We start from the raw sequence: 21,427 nt of genomic DNA, 5'->3' as shown, positions 1-21,427 counted from the left end.
AAAAACCGAACGTAAAAGTAAAAAAAACACACAAGTACCCATAGTTGCATTAACACACTAATTGTTAATTAATTCTGAACGAGAACAACGATTGGTAAATAACGAGCAAAAATATATGTGTTACTAATTTCCCGTTTGATTATGTTTTAATAAGACATAAAGTATATTAAATTAATTCTGTATCATTTCTTCTCAATTATTACGATTTATAAACATGTAAATTTGTTATAAATCTTTATAGAAAAATATTTTTGTCCAGCCTGTATATATGTATAAATGTAATATTTTTATATTGACCTCGATTCAGTCATTTTTACGGGGTCCCCGACCTCAAAAATTGCGGTCTAATAATTGAGTGTAAAATCTGACTGCACAAAATTGCAAAACTACTGCATTCGTTATAAAAAAATCTTATTTAAACGATTTTCTAATAAAAAGTTACAAAAAGCATCAGTTACTCGTAAAATTGAGAACACGTATTTATAAATTAGGAACTCAACGGATACTATTGTATATGTTATTTTTTATAATATAAGTGCAATTGGAATATCAGGATTTTAATCAATTAATTTTGTATAATAAATTAAAATGTCAATTATAACTAAAAAGGTTTCAGAATAACATTGTACGGAACACTGGTTCCCATCGAGTTCTTAAAATGAATATAAACCAGTAGTCATCAACAATATCTAAAATATCACGTCAATGCTGAGGCCGTTCTTCTCCTCAACGTAGAAGATATAACCAGAGGACTGAGAAGAACTAAATCACACGAAATGTTAAGCCAAATGACAAAGAAACAAGTCATGAAATCCACGTGTATCTGAGCAATTTACTAAGAAAAATATAATTGTAAACTAGATTTTAATTTTTCAATTGACGCCGTTGTAATTTATCTAAGATTAAATAGTCTATAAGAATGTTAGAAAATCGAGGCACGAGACACGATCGTCCTAAACATTCATTAAATGCCTGAGGAAGCAGCTGCTTCACACTTTAACGTCAGACTAGGTCACGCAAAAAAGACACTGGAACCCCAAATGTTCTTAGAACCTGATCTTCTAGACTCTAGAGACTACGCTGAATGCAAAATTTACATCATTTTTACTTAACCACGGATTCAAGTATTTATGTTATAAAAATACAAACTCATTGATTTATTTGTTCAGAAATTTGTATAATAGATCACCGCAAATATTATAGAAACGCGAAATTGTATATACTATACATATGAATGTATGTATATAAATCAAGTTATTTATTCTTTGGAAAAAATGTTATCTAGTTTAATTACATACCAAACACTTAAAATAAATATAGTATTACTGCAGTGGACCAAAAACATCAATATGATAAAAAATATCATTATATAAAAAAACAGACACACACACAAGAGATAAGTATAATGTAGAGTATGACTAATATTAAACTTAGTTCAGAATTAAGTGCGTATGATAATTTAACCCTTTAGCGCGCAAAGGGCGAAAACGGTCGATATATCGACCGACGACATAACGGTCTATAATTCAATACCTATTCATAATAAAATCTTCCTTAGCATCACAATATGTCATCGAGGAAGCTCTTTCGTTGATATATCGACCATATGAAATTAAGTTGTTGCTATAGGCCAAAACACGATAAAATCAAAAATCAAAATAAAACTTTACAAAACTCTAAAATAATTATTTTTTAACAATATTTCTTTATATGTGTATATGTAATATATTTCAAACAATAAATTATATTTGTGTGCCAATATTTGATCGTTCATTATATAATAAACATATTTTTAAAATATCACCCTAAGTGGTCAAAGGTCGATATATCAACCGACAAAATTTTCGAAATTTCCAAAAAAAAAATTCTTTTTTTTAATTTTTTTTTATTAAAATTACTTTTTATATATAATAAAAGTTCTAAAAAGTAATTTTTTAACCCTTAATTCCAAAATAATTAATTTGCGCGCTAAAGGGTTAATCTAATCAATTAAAAAAGTGGAATTATAAATACTAAAAAAATAAAGAGCTTGTAAATAATTTATATTTATTATATACATATGTGTTAAATTAAAAATATTACTACTTTAAAGTGTAAATTTTATTTTTATAAAGATTGTTTTGCTGATAATATTTAGTATTCCGCGGGGATTTGCTTAGATCTTCTTAGTTTATTTCAATTATTAAAGACACACACCTGTTGTTTTAGAGAAATATACAGTAAAAAAACCTTAATAGGATAATAGCATTTTTTTAACACGAAAACGCAATAAGCTACAACTATTGCGTTATCCACTTTTAATTTTTTATATATATATTTATAGTGCTATGTGTATCTATACATATAAATTTACATAGAGATACATATAAATATATAGATATTTATAAAATATCTATATATTTGTATATATATATTTACATAAAAAAATAGCAGTCAAACAAGACAAGAAGTGTCATTTGCATTTTTTGCAATTGCATTTTTGTCGATCTCAATTATTATTAGTCACTCGACATTATGTATTATATAAGTGTTAAAAAATTTTAAGCAGATCAAATTAAAGTTAAAATATTGCGGAGTTACTATTCCATATAAGTGGGTCAAGAATAATTGTTATAAATAATCATATAAAAAAGAATATCAACTTCTTTTTGCTCTTCATGACTAACGCCGTTGTTCGCAATTATTTTTTTTTTTAAGAATATGATATTTACTTTTTATGACTAGATTTTTTCGTATAATAATTAATTATTATAATCATAGAGCTATAAAAAATACGATGTAAGGAAAAACTATACTATCTGTAAGTGAGTATGAAAATAAATAATTTAATCAATAAATTTACAATATTTAAGACTGTTAATTACAAATCCTAATATGTATATCGATATTCTCTAATATTATGTATATTTATTATTAGAATTCACAAATTTCACAATAACTAGATTTTAATTGCATATAAATTATACAGTAGCGTGCAAAAAAAACGCATCACTGCTCAAAATCGTAAAGAGATAAGATTCTTCCATTATCTGTTCAGTTAGGGGTAAGTCTCCATTGCTTTCTAGTAGTTACCAAGTCAATTCACTAACAGCTTTCGTGGAGAAAATATTTTTAAAAGTCATAATGCCGAATCACTCGAAATTAAGTGAAACTCAAAAAGCAATATCATAAATTTCCCAGTATGTTGGTTGTAACTAATCAACAGTTTAAAGATTTAAATAAAAAAGCATTGATTAAAATTCAACAAATCGAGTTAAGGGTTAAATCACATTATCTAGTGAGGATCGGCTGATATGTCGAATCTGCTTACTTAATCGTCGTAAAACAGCGGTAGATATTACCAGCGAGTTTAATGATACAATAAACAAGCAAGTAATTGTAGTCATAACTCGGAAGCGTTTCAGGTATGAAATACCTGCTAAAAAGCCGTTATTTACTTAAAAATGCGACAGATAAAAATTAGACTTCTATAGATTGGAGAGGGGTTAATGTTCTCTGATAAGAGCAAAATTAATTTATGTATGAAAAAGTGAAAAAGTATGGTAAGAAGAAATTGACAATAAATTGATTGAATCGTTGATTATTCTATGCCATCGCGTGTTTTAAAAGGGTCGAAAGCTAAAGGAGGTGTAAATAATGCAAGTTGTCTTTTTAACTTTCTTTCTTTAAAAATTGTATTGAATTTACTAAAAAAACTTCAAAGTTCTTCTACTTATGTGTCTAAAATGTTATCTATTCCTTTTTATATTTTTCATTAATTTTTAATTTTTTTAAATGTATATTTTTGTGTGTAATATACTTAAAAAAACCTTCAAATAGTTTGAAAAAAATGATAAATTTATTTATTAAACTATAATACGTTTTTAGTTTCATATGAAGTATGAAGATTTTGAAGGTAATGCGTTTTTTTGCAAGTCAATGTATGTAATGTTTCCGAAGTAAATATATGCTCTAGTTTTTTGTTATTGATTTTGATGGAAAAATATGCAATTTAATATTATTTATATAAAAACTCACAAAAAACATATTTACTACACTTTTCTGCGGTAGATATTATTTTAGTTAATAAGTCGATAAATTATATCTGAAAGGCCTGGATTTAAATCTTATGTGGATCCTATCTATTAAATTTTCATAGTTTCTAAATCAAAATTAGTAATTATTTGCAAATTTAAATTCCAAACAATCATAACAGATAAGGTTTCCCTAGATTTTCCAAATCTTGCCTGTGAATATTCAAAATAAAATTGCTCTGACGTGCATAGTGAAATATACATCCATGCAATGTGTTTTTGAGTAATTTTCAAAAAAGTTCGAACGAAAGCGACAAATTGAAAATTAATCAAAGGGTAGCATAGAGATTTACCTGATAGCCCTTCAATAAAAAGTCAGGAGTAAAGTCCGTATCTATAACGTATCTATACTTCATATCTATAATGTCAGTGAGGGCAATTTTTTCCATTGCGATCAGGAGCTGAATATAATTTGTCATAGACGAAATAAAAATATAGATATCTATATAGCCATCAAAAGTTTTTTCGTTGCGATGATCATTTGTAATTTTACACTAGTCTTCTATACATTACACAAAATTTCGGAATGGACTTAGTATATAGTCACTTTGAAGAAATTTGCAAAAATGTTTTGATTGCAAGGCTAATTAATTCCTCAAGGTTTTAAAACTGGCTTAATCAAAAGTGACAATTTATTTGTACAATATTAAGAAAATTGTATTATTTATATCACTAATCTAGTATAAAAATGATTTGCACTTACCAAATATGTGAGATAAATCGACCAATTTAGGCGAATCATTTTTATATAGTATCGTGATGGGCGGTGGCCGTTGTTCTATAACTCCGTTCCAGTCGATTTCTTTGAAGAATGCGTGAATTCTGATGCTGCGGTAAATGGGTTTCACGTCCGAAGCGCCAATTCTTTTCTTCGGATTTGAGACGAATAGTTGATGTATCAAATTATGCGCAATGGAATCAAAATCGTCTGGAAAAATGCATTCTTCGCGGTCATGATGTCCCAGCACATTTGATGCGACTCTCGTGAACGCCGGTCGTTTGGCGATCATATAAAATATTATGCACCCCAGCGACCAGAGGTCAGTTGTGTAAGTGACATCTTTCATTTTCAACGCTTCGGGGCTCATGTAAACGGGGGTTCCAATAAGATATCCGCGCCCTTTGGGTTTGAACGGTTCTTCAATCATGGACAACCCAAAATCCGCTATAAGTAGGTGCATGTTAATGTCTAGTAAAAGGTTTTCCGGTTTGAGATCTCTATGGACGATGCCCAAATTTCGAAGTTGCTCCAAAGCGAGAACCAATTCGGCAGCGTAAAATTTCACGCAATCCATATTCATCGTGTTTACGTGCTCGGTAAGATTGCCGTTCACGGCGTGCGACATTACCAGATAAATGCATTGCCTGTCTTGAAACTCGAAAAGTAACTTGACGAAGCTGTGCTTGCAGTTAGCAAGCATTTCAAGGATCTTCTTCTCGTTGTGAATACTTTTTATGTTATTTTCATTAAGTTCATCTTTCTCGTATATCTTGACTGAAACAGAGATAATAAAACATAAGCGATGGCTTAAAGAATTAATAATTCATATTTCTATAATATGTAAATCATCTCAAGCCTAGCATATTTTTATATTTTTAAATTCAACTAAAATCATCGTGAGCACTACACAAAAAATATAATACAAGTTAAATAAAAATAATACTTGGGAAAAAAGAAAAAAAACTAAATGATACGAACGGACAATAAATAGATCAATTGCAATGCCAGCGTATTAACCCTTTCACCGCGGTTGGTATTTTTGCGTGTAATTTCGAAATGTGTTGATATGTGTACAGGCGGCCCTCGACTTTCGCACATAATTGGTTCCTGAAAATGTGTGCGAATGTTAAATGTTCGAAGGTAGAGGGAAGAAAAAAAAAATTAAATTGTGTGTATTTTAAAATATTTATTTATCAAGTAAATATAAGATGTTTAAGAGGCGTTTAAGTGGGGTTTGCGGGTGTTTCCTTTGAAAAGTTATCAAAAGTTAACTGTTTTCCACTATTCTTTTTCTTTTCTTCATATAGTATTTTATAACATGCTATGTATTTATTGATCGCCCTACGTACTTGAGATATGAGTTTTCCATTGGCATCACAATCTTCCATAATATTTAAAAATTTGTCAAGATGCGTGAAGGCTTCATTCATATTTTTCATTGTTAAAGAGTTTTCCAAAATAAACCTGTCTCATCTACATTAAATATTTGGCTAGAGGAATATTCTCCATCTTCAATAATTTTGAATAATTAAAAAATACATTCTTTTGCAGCATCTTTATCCGCATCAGCCGATTCTCCAGTAAATTTAATATTATGAAAAGAATATCTCATTTTAAAATTCTAAAACCAACCGTTACTTGCTTGAAAAACCGTGTTAAAATCTTTTTTTTAATCTATCCTTCCAATCTTTGTGCAAACTAAGAGCTTTTGCTTGAATAATTGAAATACTCAGAGGGACATCTTTTTGATGTTGGTCATCGATCCATGATGACAAAGATTTTTCCATTTCATCCATGTTTTTTTTTGCCGTGTTTTTTTTGGAAACATATCTTTACATATTGTGGAAATATATCTTTAATTTACACAATTTTGAACGTATTCCTTATATATATTCTATTTTGCAAAATTGAACACATCATAGACCTGTTTGTATCATACGAACGTCCGATAGAAGCAAAAGATTCACCGCTATCAGAACTTCTAATAATTTCCATCTTTCTCTCGAATCGTGTGAAGTTTATGAGTCCTTGATTTATTTTTGTTCGTATCAACACTGAAATTTTTCCGTTTCTCACTCATGTTTATAATTAAAAAAAAAAAAAAAATTAAATTAAAAAAAAATGTTTTTTTTTAAATGTTCGAAAGTCGAGGGCCGCCTGTATATAGAAACTATTTTTTGTTGAGTGAACCTTAACTAAACTAACAAATTTGTAAAATTATTGATTATAATTAAGGGTGACTATATTTTTGTTAATATATTAGTTTTCAAACACTTTCTTAAATAATCAAATACTTTCATAGAAAATAAAAATTGGAAAAAAATAGTTTGATTAATAGAACCCTTAGCAAGTAGTTGAAGAAGAAGAAATGCTTAGCGACACAAAGATTTCTGCGAGAGTTCACGAAAGTTCGTACAAGCAAGAATATATAATATAAAATCAAATATATATATATATATATATATATATATATATATATATATATATATATATATATATATATATATATATGGTTAATATTTCTAGGAGTCGGATTACTCCGCGTACTTTTTTGATTCCGTGTGGAATCATGGTCCCTACGTTTCGGCCAGATTCGCCCGGCCATCCTCAGGGGAAAATTGAGAATATGAACATCCGGTGTGGGCAAAGCCCAGCATGTGGTTGTTCAGATCTGAACAACCACATGCTGGGCTTTGCCCACACCGGATGTTCATATTCTCAACTTTCCCCTGAGGATGGCCGGGCGAATCTGGCCGAAACGTAGGGACCATGATTCCACACGGAATCAAAAAAGTACGCGGAGTAATCCGACTCCTAGAAATATTAACCAAATATTTCTCCGCGAAAACGCATTCAACCACATATATATATATATATATATATATATATATATATATATATATATATATATATATATATATATATATATATATATATATATATATATATATATATATACATACATACGCCCTGAATGTTTAACTTGAGAAACTATTGCCGAAACAGTTGCTAACGTTTCGTGACCACTGCAGGAGGATCACTGTCAAAATATTAAACAGAATAACGATATTCTAATAATATAAATACTCGTGCACTTCTAAAAAACATAGAGACGACCGAGATCTAAGAAGTTCAGTTCTAAAATATAAAAAAATTAGATTAGTGGCTTACCTGCACATTCTTTTTGTGTGCTGATATGTTTGGCTAAGTAGACAATGCTGTAATGCCCTTTGCCTAAGATCTTACCAAAAATAAAGTCTTTAGTCGTGATTGTACTTGAATTAGAGCTTTTTCCAGCTACAGCAACCGCTTCGTGGAGGTTTGTGTCGGTCATGATTTCTTGAGGATTGTCCTCGTTGACCTGCAAAGAAAAATCGCGATTCAATAGTTTAACTATAAAACTCGAAGTATTTGCGCAAACTTTGGCAATGGGCATACATAATCTCATACATTAGCAATGGGTTATATAAAAAATAAAATACTAAATGGCAGCCGATTAAAAATACGACGAAATTTTGCGAATACTCACTTTCGGATCATTAAGTGTGTATAGGGTTGATCAAGATAATAAAAAGCAGAGGTATCAAATTAATCACTGCATTACTCTAGAACGAGCGGAATACTCAACGGAGAGATACGTTCTATAGTTTAGGGGTAATAGGCACGAGCTACCTATCAAATTTACGAAATTTCGTCCATCTCTAAATCTCGTTAACACTTTACCTACCGGTCACACCAATTGGCGTCCTGAGTCAACGTTTTTACTGAAAGGGTCGAATTGTAGAAGTGACATATTTTTGTAGAAAGTGGGAGTATATGTATTTTCAGAGGTATTAATTAGCACAGTGCACATAAAACCTTTCGGATAAAAATTCAGTCTTAGTAATCCTGTCGTGTGAAGCGCATCTTGTTTCGCATGAAAAATCGAAAACGTACCAACAATGTAGAAATATAACACAATAAGATTAGTTAAAAATATGATATGAAAAGTCGATAGATGAAATAAAAAACGACCCGAATAAGATGTTAAAAGCTTAATAGTTAGTACATTTTATTTAAAGATATAAAATAAATATGTACTAACTGTAGTCGTATATAGTCGACCAATTATTCGTCTGCTTATGCTTGTGTAAAAGTGTAAAAATACATATGTTTGTGGACACTTTAATTTATTGCCTATGTGATAATGTTAAAGAAGTTACTTAAATAATGAATTAAGTATAATTTAAATATGGTTAAAAATAATGTATTTAAATTAAATGTATGTTTAATATTTATAAAGATATGATGAATAATAATATAAAAATAGTTATAGATAACTCTATAATATAATATAAATAGTTGCTAATATGACATATTTTGGAGAAATTATAGACAAAAAAATAAATTTTAGGGAACATTGTATTTTATTATTTAGAATGAGAAGTATGTTATGTATAAACACAAAAAAAATTAACTCCCCTTTAATTATTGTACAGCAATCTTATATATAATTGTTCTAAACCGCTTCCGCTTCCGGACGCGCATAACTTTAAATGAAACATTCTCCGTTCAATCCTCTACTCTGTAAATCGTATCGCTTTGTATTAACAGTGTGTAACAATACACGTAAACAAAGGAAATATATTTAATTATAATAATAAATAATAATAAAAATTAAAATTGAATTTGTTCCGATTGATTTTCGAGCCGCCGGTAATGCGTTCTGTTGTTTCGACCAATCAAAAATAAGCATTCAAATATTCAAATAGCGTCGACCAATGAAAAATAAGCATTCAAATTCAAATAGATAGTACCGTGACAACACTTTTAAATAATTATTATTTAATAATAAAATTTTGCTACGCGACAATAATTTTCATTAATTCGTCCTTTGACTGAATAAAAATGAAATATATACATAATGTGTTGAGGATTAGAAGAATACATTGATTAAACTAGATAAACAATCATAAAATAACTACGTAATGAAATTTTCAAATTTTGAATTCCCGGCGACGGGCTCCGAGGCCTAAAAGTGAGTTTTTGCTTTTATAAATAATCGGATTGCAAATTAACTAGGTGTGTTATAACTATGAAAATTAAATATATACATAATGTGTTTAGGATAAGAAGAATACATTGATTAAATTAGATAAACAAGCATAAAACAATCTTTGTAATGAAATCTTCAAATTTTGAAATCCCGTCGCCGGGCTCCGAGGCCGGAAAGTGAGTTTTTCTTTTATATTACATAAACATTGTCATTGCTTTCCGATTTAATACACATATGCGTTAGATTTTAAGAATTTTAAATTAACCAGTTATGTTTTAAACATGAACGTGTAATATATCCTTAGTATGTGAGGATTGAAAGTTAATGTCGATCAAATCGGCGCTGTCGGACAGCTTATAAATGTGTAGTTTCTTGGATGTTATCTAATAAACGACATTTTACAATGATTATAAATATGTGATTGCATACCTGGAATAATCGATAGCCAAAATATCTAAGAGTGGGTTATTTTTAATTCCGATGTGGCAAAATATGTACAATTTTTGTTCTGTGCCATCATTCCTCTTTCTGAATAGCCAAATTTAAGATATTCAGTTACATCAAACTTATGTAGTATGTTCTTTATAAAAAGAGAAGTATGATTGATAAATTGGAATGGTTGGATATTCAATAAATATTGAAGATATGTAAGTTAGAAAATAATATGTTACCAGAGTATTTAAATATATATTTAATAATAAATAAAGACGTTTAAATTACAAACGACATTTAAAGATACTAAATATATTCATAATCAAGAAAACAAATCACAATTTTTTATAAAATATACGATATATTAATAATATTTGATATATTGAAACCAATAAATTTTAATAATAATAATAATGTCAACAAAAGTAATAACGTTATTCACTGTTTTGTCTCTCAGTAATAACGGTATTATTGCATATTTCAAGCAATTATGTATTGACATGGATGCATTTGCTTTATTCTACACAAATTTTCGATGTCTTTCAAGAGTAAATGTTACTATGTGAGTATAATATTAAAGCTTAGAGATGAGCTCATTTTTTTATTTTACTATAAGATAGACACTTCATGGATCATGCATCTTGCCAATTAATTTGACGTTCTGTGTAGCTCAATAACTTGAATATTTAGATTAAAGAATAGAATGAAAAATAAGACACAAACTTAACAATTTAAAGAGATAGGTAAAGATAACAAATGTTGCAATGTTTGAGAAGCTGTCATTAATTCTTGTTGCTGGTGGTGAAGAAAAATATATACAATACTTCTATTTGTGAGTCATCCTTTTCAACTTTGTTGCAAATAAAAACAAGTCATTTAAAGCACATTTAAGTATGATAAAAAACAACGAATCATTGATTTCATTCAATTACAGCAAATATTTTAATTGAAATAACTTTATTTAATTCTGAAAATTAGTAATAAAAAAATATTACAGTTCTACAATTTGATATCAAGATATTAATTTGTTAAACTTTAATTAAAATTATTAGCACTCCTTGCATTTATTTAAAAGGGGGAAATTGAATACTTAACAATCGTAAAAGATGGATCGATTAATAAATGTTGAGAAACCTTTTACTACAACATACATTTAACTCATGCTAGCAAAAGTCTAATTACAATAAATAAATTTTAACATGTCATTTTATAACATAAAAGAAAAAAATACATTTTATGACGTCTAAATCATTCAACACATGTCAATAAAATGATTGACAAATCTCTGAGGGGCAATTAATTAAGTACGATTTTTATAAATATAAATCAAAGTGTATATATATATATATATATAATACAATCTAGTTATTTATTATAATTATAATTTACTGACTCCAAACATGGAAACAAGGAAGAAATTGTTAGGTGCAGTAACAGACACGCACGCAATTAATTAATTATCTAGAAAATCCACACAAGATCGATTGGTCAATCAATCACTTGGAATAGCAGTCATATTAAATAATATTACAACTATATAAAGTATATATAAAAAACGCATTAAAAAGTCACACAAATGATTCGAAAATCAACAAATCAGACAATTAACTCAAAAGTTCTGTAAAATATTTAAAAATAATAGTAATTTTAATAATTTCATTCTTTATCTTAATATTATATTTACTGCTTGCTGAGATAATTAAAAACATAAAATTACAAAAATGTGACTGCAATGTAGAATACTTGGATAATTATAAGACGAGGAACAATATTTATAAGAATATTGTAAATAGTAAAATAAAACGTCAATGTAATTTTATGACCCAAAAACGATTCAACCCGATACCGTGATTTAATGATAATGTTAAAAACGCTTTTAACAGACGAGGCAAATCATATAAAATATAGCAAATAATAAAAACAAAACAAAATAATATAGAGTATTAAATTAAAAATGGAAAACATACCATCAATGTAGAAATATGGTAGTCATAGCATTAACAATAGCTACAATACAATCGGGATTCACAGAAACACATTTCACAGAGACTACATTACAAGTAGTTATAAATAATTGGTTGCTAGCCAAAATATAAACAAAATCATTGGAACAGTTTTATTGATTTTTAAAAGAGCTTTCGAAAAATAGACAGAAGAACAACGTTAAGAATATAGTCTTAAGTTGATTTAAAATAAAAAAGTTAAAATAATATATAATATAAAAAATATTTAAAATAAATTAACGACATTTAGTAACGATAGTGTTAAAATAAATTATTAAAGCCTTTTCAAAATAAGTAAATACGATGTTTATTTGTATTCTCGCATTAAGAGATGGTGAAAGACACAAGGTTAGCGAAAGTGAAACTAGCGGGATGAAATCCATACATATGGTCCAACAAAACTTGCCGAGAGTAGTTATTTAAAATTACTTAGCAAGAGCTGACAACACTGCAAATGGTCTATAGTTTTTAATGCACAATTTATCACAATTTTTATAAATATGGGTGACTTTTATGTTAATTAACCCAACGTCTTGGCTCATTTCTGACCAAGATATGGAAATTTTCGATGTACAGACATATATCATATGTGTGGGTATAATAATATATGAATTTTCTTACAGATTACACGATTAAAACATTAATCGTTTAATTAACAAAAATATATTATATAAAATTCGTACTAAGCCGACATTAGCGATAAAGTGTAGTTGTCTAAAATAAATGAAAAAAAAGTCTGGCGGGCCATATACCTGTCTATAACTGTACGCATTCATTGCAAGTCGAGTCGATAATTATTTGTCAATTTAATGAAACATTACAGAACAAATCTAATGATAAATTCAAAATCAGCGTTTCATTTTAGTACAAAATATATGTATATCGTACTTATGGGGATGGGGAGCCATATTTTCATATGTGCCTAATAATTAATAAATAATAATGTTTTCATTGGCTAATCATTTTAATCGTCATTACGCTCTGGCACATAAAATACTAATTTTACCGCCTATATCTCGTGAATTTTTATTCTTTGTAAATTTCTCACATTTTACATATATTTTGTATACCTAATTTCTAAAATATTCATTTCTTGATTTTCTCCAAGTAATTTTGCTCTCTTTTGTCAATCGCTCATTTGACGCACGCTATTTTGTTAGAGCGCTACTTTGGTAAATGCTCTTATGACGCAGCGCTCTTTTGACGCACGCCCATTTGTCCGCGCTCATTTGTGATTTTGCCGGGGTTTTCATAAGGTATTATTAGTCAATCAAAGGTTATTAATAGATAGCTATAATTTATCCGACACTTATTCTTGTATCTAGTTAAATTATTTTCGCTGAATGATTAATTACAAGTCGTTCGTATTAATCGAATATATAAATATATACATTAGAATAAATAAAAACATAGACAGGGCTATGTGGGACTGCTAATTGAATAATTACAACCAATGCATATAATGCCAATGCTATATTGCCAGGGATATAATCCGTAATTGAGCCCGATACACGTTTAATTAGCAAGACAGGTGTTTTGTGTGATGAGTGCGTGAGGACTCGGATCCGATCACTGGTCATAAGTCACGACGGAATCTACTTATTGTATTACGGCCATAAATCAACCGTGGCAGAAAAATACTTATTTATAACGCGGGGATATAATAATTGGCATTATTGCCGGATTACGGCTCAGACCGGATCCCAAGGACTATTTTTTATACGGCCGCAAAGGGTCTACGTGAGCGATCGATTCTCGCTGTGCGACCGAGCTCTTATATCGATTGTATAACATAGATATAGGTATGGGCAACTCGTGACCAGTGAAGCCTATTTTTGCTACAAATAAAAAAACAAGAGTGCTGTGAAATCGTAGTAAGTAAAATCAAAACTATTTTGTTAATTTCACAGTAATTTAAGCATCATAAATAAAAAACTGAAAAAAAGAAAACAAAAAGGAATTGATCGACTATCTAAAAAATGATTCAAGCTGCTTAAACAATATAGGAACTACAGTGATGCGTAGAAGTACTAAAAAAATCAATGAGTCACGTCGACGAAAGAACATAAAGGACGCGCTTTTTCGCTCAGAATTGCGTGACTTACTACCTGCACTATATCGTCGACTGAGACAGTGGCGTCAAACGAGGATACAAATTAATCAATTATATTATTTTATAGTTACATCCACGTATGTAGATGTTTATAGACCGAATGGAAGGAGCACAATCCTCCGTACCCAAAAAAATGTGTTTTACCGGTGCTCGGATTTTTCCGAAAACGAATTTTACGGACAGGAACTTTCAGAAGATTTATCTGGACAAGATTTTTGCGGATACTGCTCCCCCCCTCCATAATTTTTAAATACTTCCATTATGTGAAAAAAAATGTTCACGACAGTATAAACTCAATAAGTTAATAAAAACTTTTAGAATTCAATCGCTTTCGTCAAACGCGCAACCGGTCGAAATGGATTCCGGTTTTAAGTCACTAATCTTTGCATGTGTATATACTACACAGCACAGTAACGCACAGATTTATTTGGCACATTTTTTATAAAAAAAAAATACAATAAAAAAACGACAAACCTAACTAAAGAAAAACATAGATTCTCAGAGATTAATATCATAAAAAAAGACTGAATTCCAATGGTTTTAGGGACCCTTTCGTACTTTCTATGGATCACAGAGAAATATGGTTGACTCTTAGCAAAGTAGTTTTTATATGTTTTTTAACAAAAAAGACCATTTTATAAATGTTGTCTTTGTTTAATAATAAACAACTCATAACGCATGCAGTATATTTTATTCGAGACAATTCTCAAAGTTATTAATAGTGAAAATATGCTCGCTGTTTTAGAAGTACTTAGCATGTTTTGCCTCTTTCCTTAAAACATAGATAATACGGGTTTTCATATGACCTTCTCGTGCCATTGAGCATGACCTTGTACAAGGGATGACGATAAGTGAGGTTATGCGTAACGGTTTTTTACGTAAGTCCAATTTTGGGTCAGTTAAAGTGTGTTTTGTTATCGTGCCATTCGTCATGGCGCAACTTTCGACCTTGGCAGGAGTTCCGTGAATGCACTAAGTATCCTGCTAACGTTTCCACGAGCACGTAAAGAACCGAGTCGTCGTGATTCAAAATCTGTCATGATTTATTATCATTATTTATTTAAAAATAAGTTAAGACAGGTTAAAAAACGATATATAATATTAATATTACGGTAAAAATCATAATATAATAAAATTAAATGATACGAAATGGACTTGCTCCTCGTAGCTGACATTAAATATATCAATGTTTGATGCCAGCGTGTAAAGCCATAGGCGAGTCCGCTAGTAAAAACGATCTGGGACGATCAGAAAAGGATGCAATCGAAGACATAACATATATCAAATTTTTCAGAATTTAAAAAATACTTAGCGATATTAAACTTTCTTCGAGAACTCAGCGAATTAATCTGATCGCATCCAAAAAAAAGGCGCTGGGATACAAGAACAAATAATATGCAAATATCCTCATAAAAATGTATCTCAAGAACCATTTCAATTAAGACAATAAGTATTTGGTAATTTGGGGATTCTAAATTATTATTGAAGAAAGGTGTCATATTTATTACATCTTATAACAAATTTAAGCGTCAAAGTGAAACGCTTTCCTTATAACAAATTTAAGCATAGCAGACGTCGTTTACGTGAAGAGAGAATCTCTACTTGCTCTCAAAAGTGATTTAGAGATCTTTACTCTAGCCGAAACTTTCTCACCGAGATAGTTGAAATGATCTGATGACATTTGAGAATGGAAAAAAGAAGATCTCGGAGATAATACGAGGACAAAATCAATGCAAATTCAAGAAAGATTTTTAATCAATCTAATAATAATTGAGTTTTTTTATTTCATTTGAAATTTCCTATGAGTTAAGTCTGCGAATTGAATCTTTCTATTTTGTTTAATGGTCTAGCTTATTTTTTATCATTTTTAGAATTTTTAGTCACTTTATACGATATATAATAAGCACTAACTTATATCTCCACCTTTTCTTGGTCTGTATTAGCTATGATATTTTGGTTTATTAATTGTTAAGTAATCTAGTTATTCTCCATAATGATTTATCTGCTGAATTTACTTTTTTAAGTTTATGCAATTTTTTCATGATTTAAATTCTATCCCGAATATAATTAGTCAATTTATCTACTAATGTTTTTAATGGCTGTATAGATTGACTCGTGGTATTTGAATCATTTTTTATTTTATATCTTGACTTTTAAATTTTCAGTGCTCGACTTGTTTTGAAATACAACGACTTGACTACTCAGTCAATTTCAAGATCCATGGCCGACCCACGCCTTTGTTTCATATAGAAACCGGCAATCAGGAAACTGATAACAAAAAGTTTCACTTTTAAAATGGAGCTTCCCGCACGCAATATTTTTTTTTACTATTACAAAGTTAGGTCAATAATAATAATACGGCTTTATTTATATAAGATCGTCTGTTTGTCCCAAATAAAGTCCCTTAAAGCTCGACTTGATCATCCAGTAAATTTAGTCTCTACGAAAGTTGAAACTGCAGACTACTTAGCCACCAAGATGACAATTAATGAACCTAACACAATACATTTCTGATACAAATATGGCTTTTAAAATTTAAAGATAAATTTATGTTTTTTTCTGTTGCATAGATATTGTTTTATATTTACTTTAATAAGGTATGTTACACGAATACTTTTTTCATATTTATTAATCACAAATCTGTCTATTATTTAGATTTTCCCAATGCTTGAAGATGACACTAGTACACACACTTTAACACACATGTAGTTAAGATTATATAATATTAAATGTTACAGCTCTTCGTTAGTATCGCTTATTAAAAAGCTTAATAGCTTGTTTAAAAGAGAAGTATATACATTATGCGAATTGACAAAAATAATGAGTAATATATTAATATATTTCATTAGAATAAATTGGCGAATGGTGTGATCTGGAACCTGGTATTAAAATTTAGAAGGCATCCAGAAACGCTTGATCAATGATTTTGCTCAAAATATTTTCCGACAAAATAATAAATTAATAAAGAAATAAGCTGGGAACAAAGGTTTTGGTATACAGTATTCTTAATAATTTTTATTAGTAATCGTAGACAACATAATAAAGGATCAGCATATAAAGTATTTTTAGAAGTACCTGAATGAAAGGAAGATTGTTTAAAAGGTTCTTATTGTTTGAAACCACTAAGCTGGCAATATGTTGTCAGAATAAAATATTTTTATCTCAAAAACAGTGCATAAGACGTTGCTACGTCGGATGTAATAAATCAAATAGAAAGAAAATGCATGAAATATTTATTTAAAGGTGAATTAAAAATCATATGCGATTTATTCTTTGTTTTTTTTTTATTGTTATAGGGTTATGTTTTGATAAGCGATATTCAAAGTTACCCTGCAAAGTTATTTAATTGTCAGTAAATTTTAAATCTAACTGTGAAATTTCAGTAAATTTTTGACTTGGCCGTACAGTGGCGTGCGGTGCAAACGCGATTTTTAATACATATTTTTAATTCAATAATCTGAATCTTATTTTTTATAAATAAAATAAAGATTTATAATATTATAAGTTGCAATTCTGAGCAGAAAGGCGTGTCATCTATGTTTTTAGTATATTTAACGTCATTTACTGTTGGCATTTTTTGCTATGTGTATGTGCAATCAGCATTACAGTTAAGTCACATAAATGGTTTATGAGTCACTTAAATAGCGTTTATTATGTATATGTGGTGACTTTTTGTTTTCAACCACATAATTGACTTTCCTTTCCAGTTAATGCTGTTGCCGAGTTGCTGTAGCTACTATACGTACTGTTTACCTTGAACGATATACTGACCCCGATCGTCAGCAATTAATCGTTTCATTGATACCAACAGCATGGAATTGACTGAATGATTTCTATTATACTCGAATGTATACTTTATTATATCGCAACTTGTCTTAAAATATATTAAAGGTTACTCAAAATGTGATTTTATGGTCAAAACAATTATAAAATGACTTTGTAAGCAAGTCCCTATCAATGCCTTAAATAAATAATATTAACAGTACAGTTTCTGTTATATCAGTACTTTCATTCATTGCAATGCGTACCAAATTAATTTAAATTTATAATATATAATTTTTTTTAAATATTTTGCAACTGGGTCGAATATTAGCAATTATGGCTAATCGCTTGTAGGTGGCAGAAAAAAAAATGAGCCGTATGCGCTGCAGGTTGCAAACCCCTGATTTAGATCATCTGACATACCTGACAGGCATGGCTATTAATAAATTAAAAATATTTAATTAGTGTATATAAAATAAATTAGTTTTTAAGAGGCTTCCAATGGGATGTTTTCCTTATATATCAGTATGGTAATCAAAAAAATACTTATTGTTACACACATATATAAACAGATATTCACCTGCAAAACTAGCAAATTTTTACGATACATTTGATACGTATTTAATTTTTATTTAAGAAATTAAAATATTATACACTTAATAAAACACTTTACATACACATTTGTAAGAAATTCACATATTTTTTGTATTACTAATTTGCGATCTTCCATCGATGAGAGTCCATCTATGTAACGAGAAGACGTATTCGATGTATTTATATAACTACTTTACTTTTTGTTTATTAGCTTATGTAAATTAAAAATAATTACATAAGTAAATAACCAAAATGCAAAATAGATCATATTCTTGAGCCGGATGCGATATTTCCATCTTGATAAAACTCAAATGCAAATATTTGTGTTATTGATGTTGTGTCACGATGATCCTGTTTAATATCCTGATAGTTAATAACCATACTTCGGTAATTTATTACGACACCCACAACAAATTTTCTTCAGTCTTCATATTGAATCTTCAATAGCAATATATAATTTAAAAAACCCATATAATTGCGCGTTTTTTAATTACATAAAATTAAAAAATACGATGTACATATATAAAAAGTACAAGACACTAAAAATTTATCATATCATTAACCATTAGATAGTATTGGATTACTGAGAATCTCAAGATTGTCAGATTAGTAAGATTCTATTGTATTTTTTTCTATCCTGTTATAAGGAAATTCCAACATATTTTTTGTGAGTAAATATTATCTCCCGTCAGATATTACTGGCTTACTGGAAATCTCAGTGACACATTATTTTAGAAAGTGGGAATTTTTTCGAGTTATTATTTTTAAATTATTAGCACGATACACATAAAAAATTATGGATAAGAATTAAGTTTAAGTTATAATATTCGAAAAATATTACGAACTGTTTATAAAACATGGTTTTTTAGTTAGATACGAGTGTAGAATCTACGTGAAAATAATTACAGTTTATGTTATTTAATATAGTGTTAAATATATATAGATATTCCAAGTGACAATGAAATTTATAGTGATAGTGATTCAGACTCCTCTGTTCATGAAAGAAATCGTCCACATGCTATGATGCTCATGAGCAATGAGGAAAATGAACAAGAAAAATATTTAGAAGACACTTTACAAGACACAAAACTTTATTGAAGATGACTTGTTTCCCGTTATTGCAGAAGAAACGAATAGACACCATAATCAACACATCAACAGATACAAACTGCAAATAAAATCTAAAAAATGGGTGGATGTAACGGTACCAGAATTAAAAAATTGGTTTGAGTTGATATTGCTAATGGGCCTGGTAAAAAAAGGCTCATTACACCTGTATTAGACAATAAATCCACTAATAGGAACCTTGATATTTACAAAAACCATGAGTAGAAATAGGTTTTATCAAATATTACGTTACCTGCGTTTTTCCAATAATGAAAATGTTCCTGATAATGTAGGATTACTGTTCAAAGTACAAAAAATAATTTCTCCGAAAGATTAAAGAATATGTACAAACCAAGCCAAAACATATTTCTGAATGAGGGTATGATCCCATAGTGTGGAAGATTAAATTTTCACGTATACAACCCCAGTAAGCTCACAAAGTACGGTATAGTGATAAGAATGGTATGTGAATTAGTGTCAGGATACATATCGAAATTTAAAATATATTCAGGACCTGGAATTTCGTTACAAGATTCAATATCACATATAACATCAGACAATAAATACAAATGGCATCATCTTTATATGGACGATTTTTATAACAGTGTTGAAATAGCAAAAAAAATATATATGAAAAAAAAAATAGAATCTGTGGTACCATAAGCAAGAATCGGGTTTTACCAGAATATCTGAAAAATGCAAAATTACGAATATTTGAAACCAAATATAAACGATATGGGGTAATATTGTTGCAATTGCAAAAAACGGTAAAAAATCGAGACACTTTAAACTTTCATTATATAACTAGTTATTGTGAAAAGGGATTTACACGTGAAAGACAATGTAAATTATCTGTGTATGTGCCTGAAAAATTTCACATTAAGATGGAGTGAATTACAACGGTTAGTGAATATTTTATTGCAAATGAATTATATATCAGTAATCTCGTATTAGTAAAAATGTCACAATACAAAAGAAAAGTTTGCTTGAAAAAAGTGTTTACAAATTTAAAAAAGTTTGAGAACCGCTGGTTAACAAACATTTTAAATTATTTTTATTAAAATTTCTAGGTTATTCGTTTTTATAATTTTAAAATCAAGATAATCATTTTTAAAATCTAATAATAAGGAAAAGTAATAATTATTTTTTATTTCCGGCGAACCACATGTTGAGAACCATCTAATAATAACTTGAATTGATGCATTGATACATTTATAACATGTCTAAAAAAATTCAACGAAATATTCGGACCGTATCCAAAGATTCATAAATTTAAATAAAAAAGGTAAAATTCGCGAAGTTTTGCGAAAAAGTGCCGGTATTTAGCGTAAGTCTGGTAGTGAAACTGCCGGTCGGTAAAGTGTTAATAATATAATTACATGTGATTATTACCCATACAATAACAATCGATATTACACGTCTGTAATATTTCATACGCCTAAAAGTTTGTAAATCTTTTTCATATTTATAAAACTAAATTGTATGTAAATATTGATTAAGCGATGTTAATGATTTTTAAATTAATTTAATACTGACTAACGTATTACACAAGACTGACTCATATCTATATGTTTTACTGTATAAAAA

General features: G+C 29.0%; 1 protein-coding gene across 3 annotated transcripts in view; it reads right to left on the bottom strand.

Annotated features, from left to right (window-relative positions):
- The window catches only part of LOC148234372 (putative 3-phosphoinositide-dependent protein kinase 2), a 126,535-nt gene that overhangs the window by 27,843 nt on the left and 77,265 nt on the right, over positions 1 to 21,427 (bottom strand). For all 3 annotated transcript variants that reach the window (XM_088187819.1, XM_088187820.1, XM_088187821.1), the window contains 2 exons: positions 7,966 to 8,155; positions 4,777 to 5,568 (listed from right to left, as the gene is read on the bottom strand). In XM_088187819.1, coding sequence (XP_088043945.1) covers positions 4,777 to 5,568; positions 7,966 to 8,128 — 955 coding nt within the window. In that variant the 5' untranslated portion in view covers positions 8,129 to 8,155. The remainder of the gene's footprint in view (positions 1 to 4,776; positions 5,569 to 7,965; positions 8,156 to 21,427) is intronic.

Source organism: Plectrocnemia conspersa, unplaced genomic scaffold (assembly GCF_051122295.1).
Source record: "Plectrocnemia conspersa isolate PC_06_02 unplaced genomic scaffold, ASM5112229v1 ptg000006l, whole genome shotgun sequence".
NCBI lineage: Eukaryota > Metazoa > Arthropoda > Insecta > Trichoptera > Polycentropodidae > Plectrocnemia > Plectrocnemia conspersa.
Note: the sequence above shows the minus strand (reverse complement) of the source record. Positions and strands in the feature narration are given on the sequence as shown.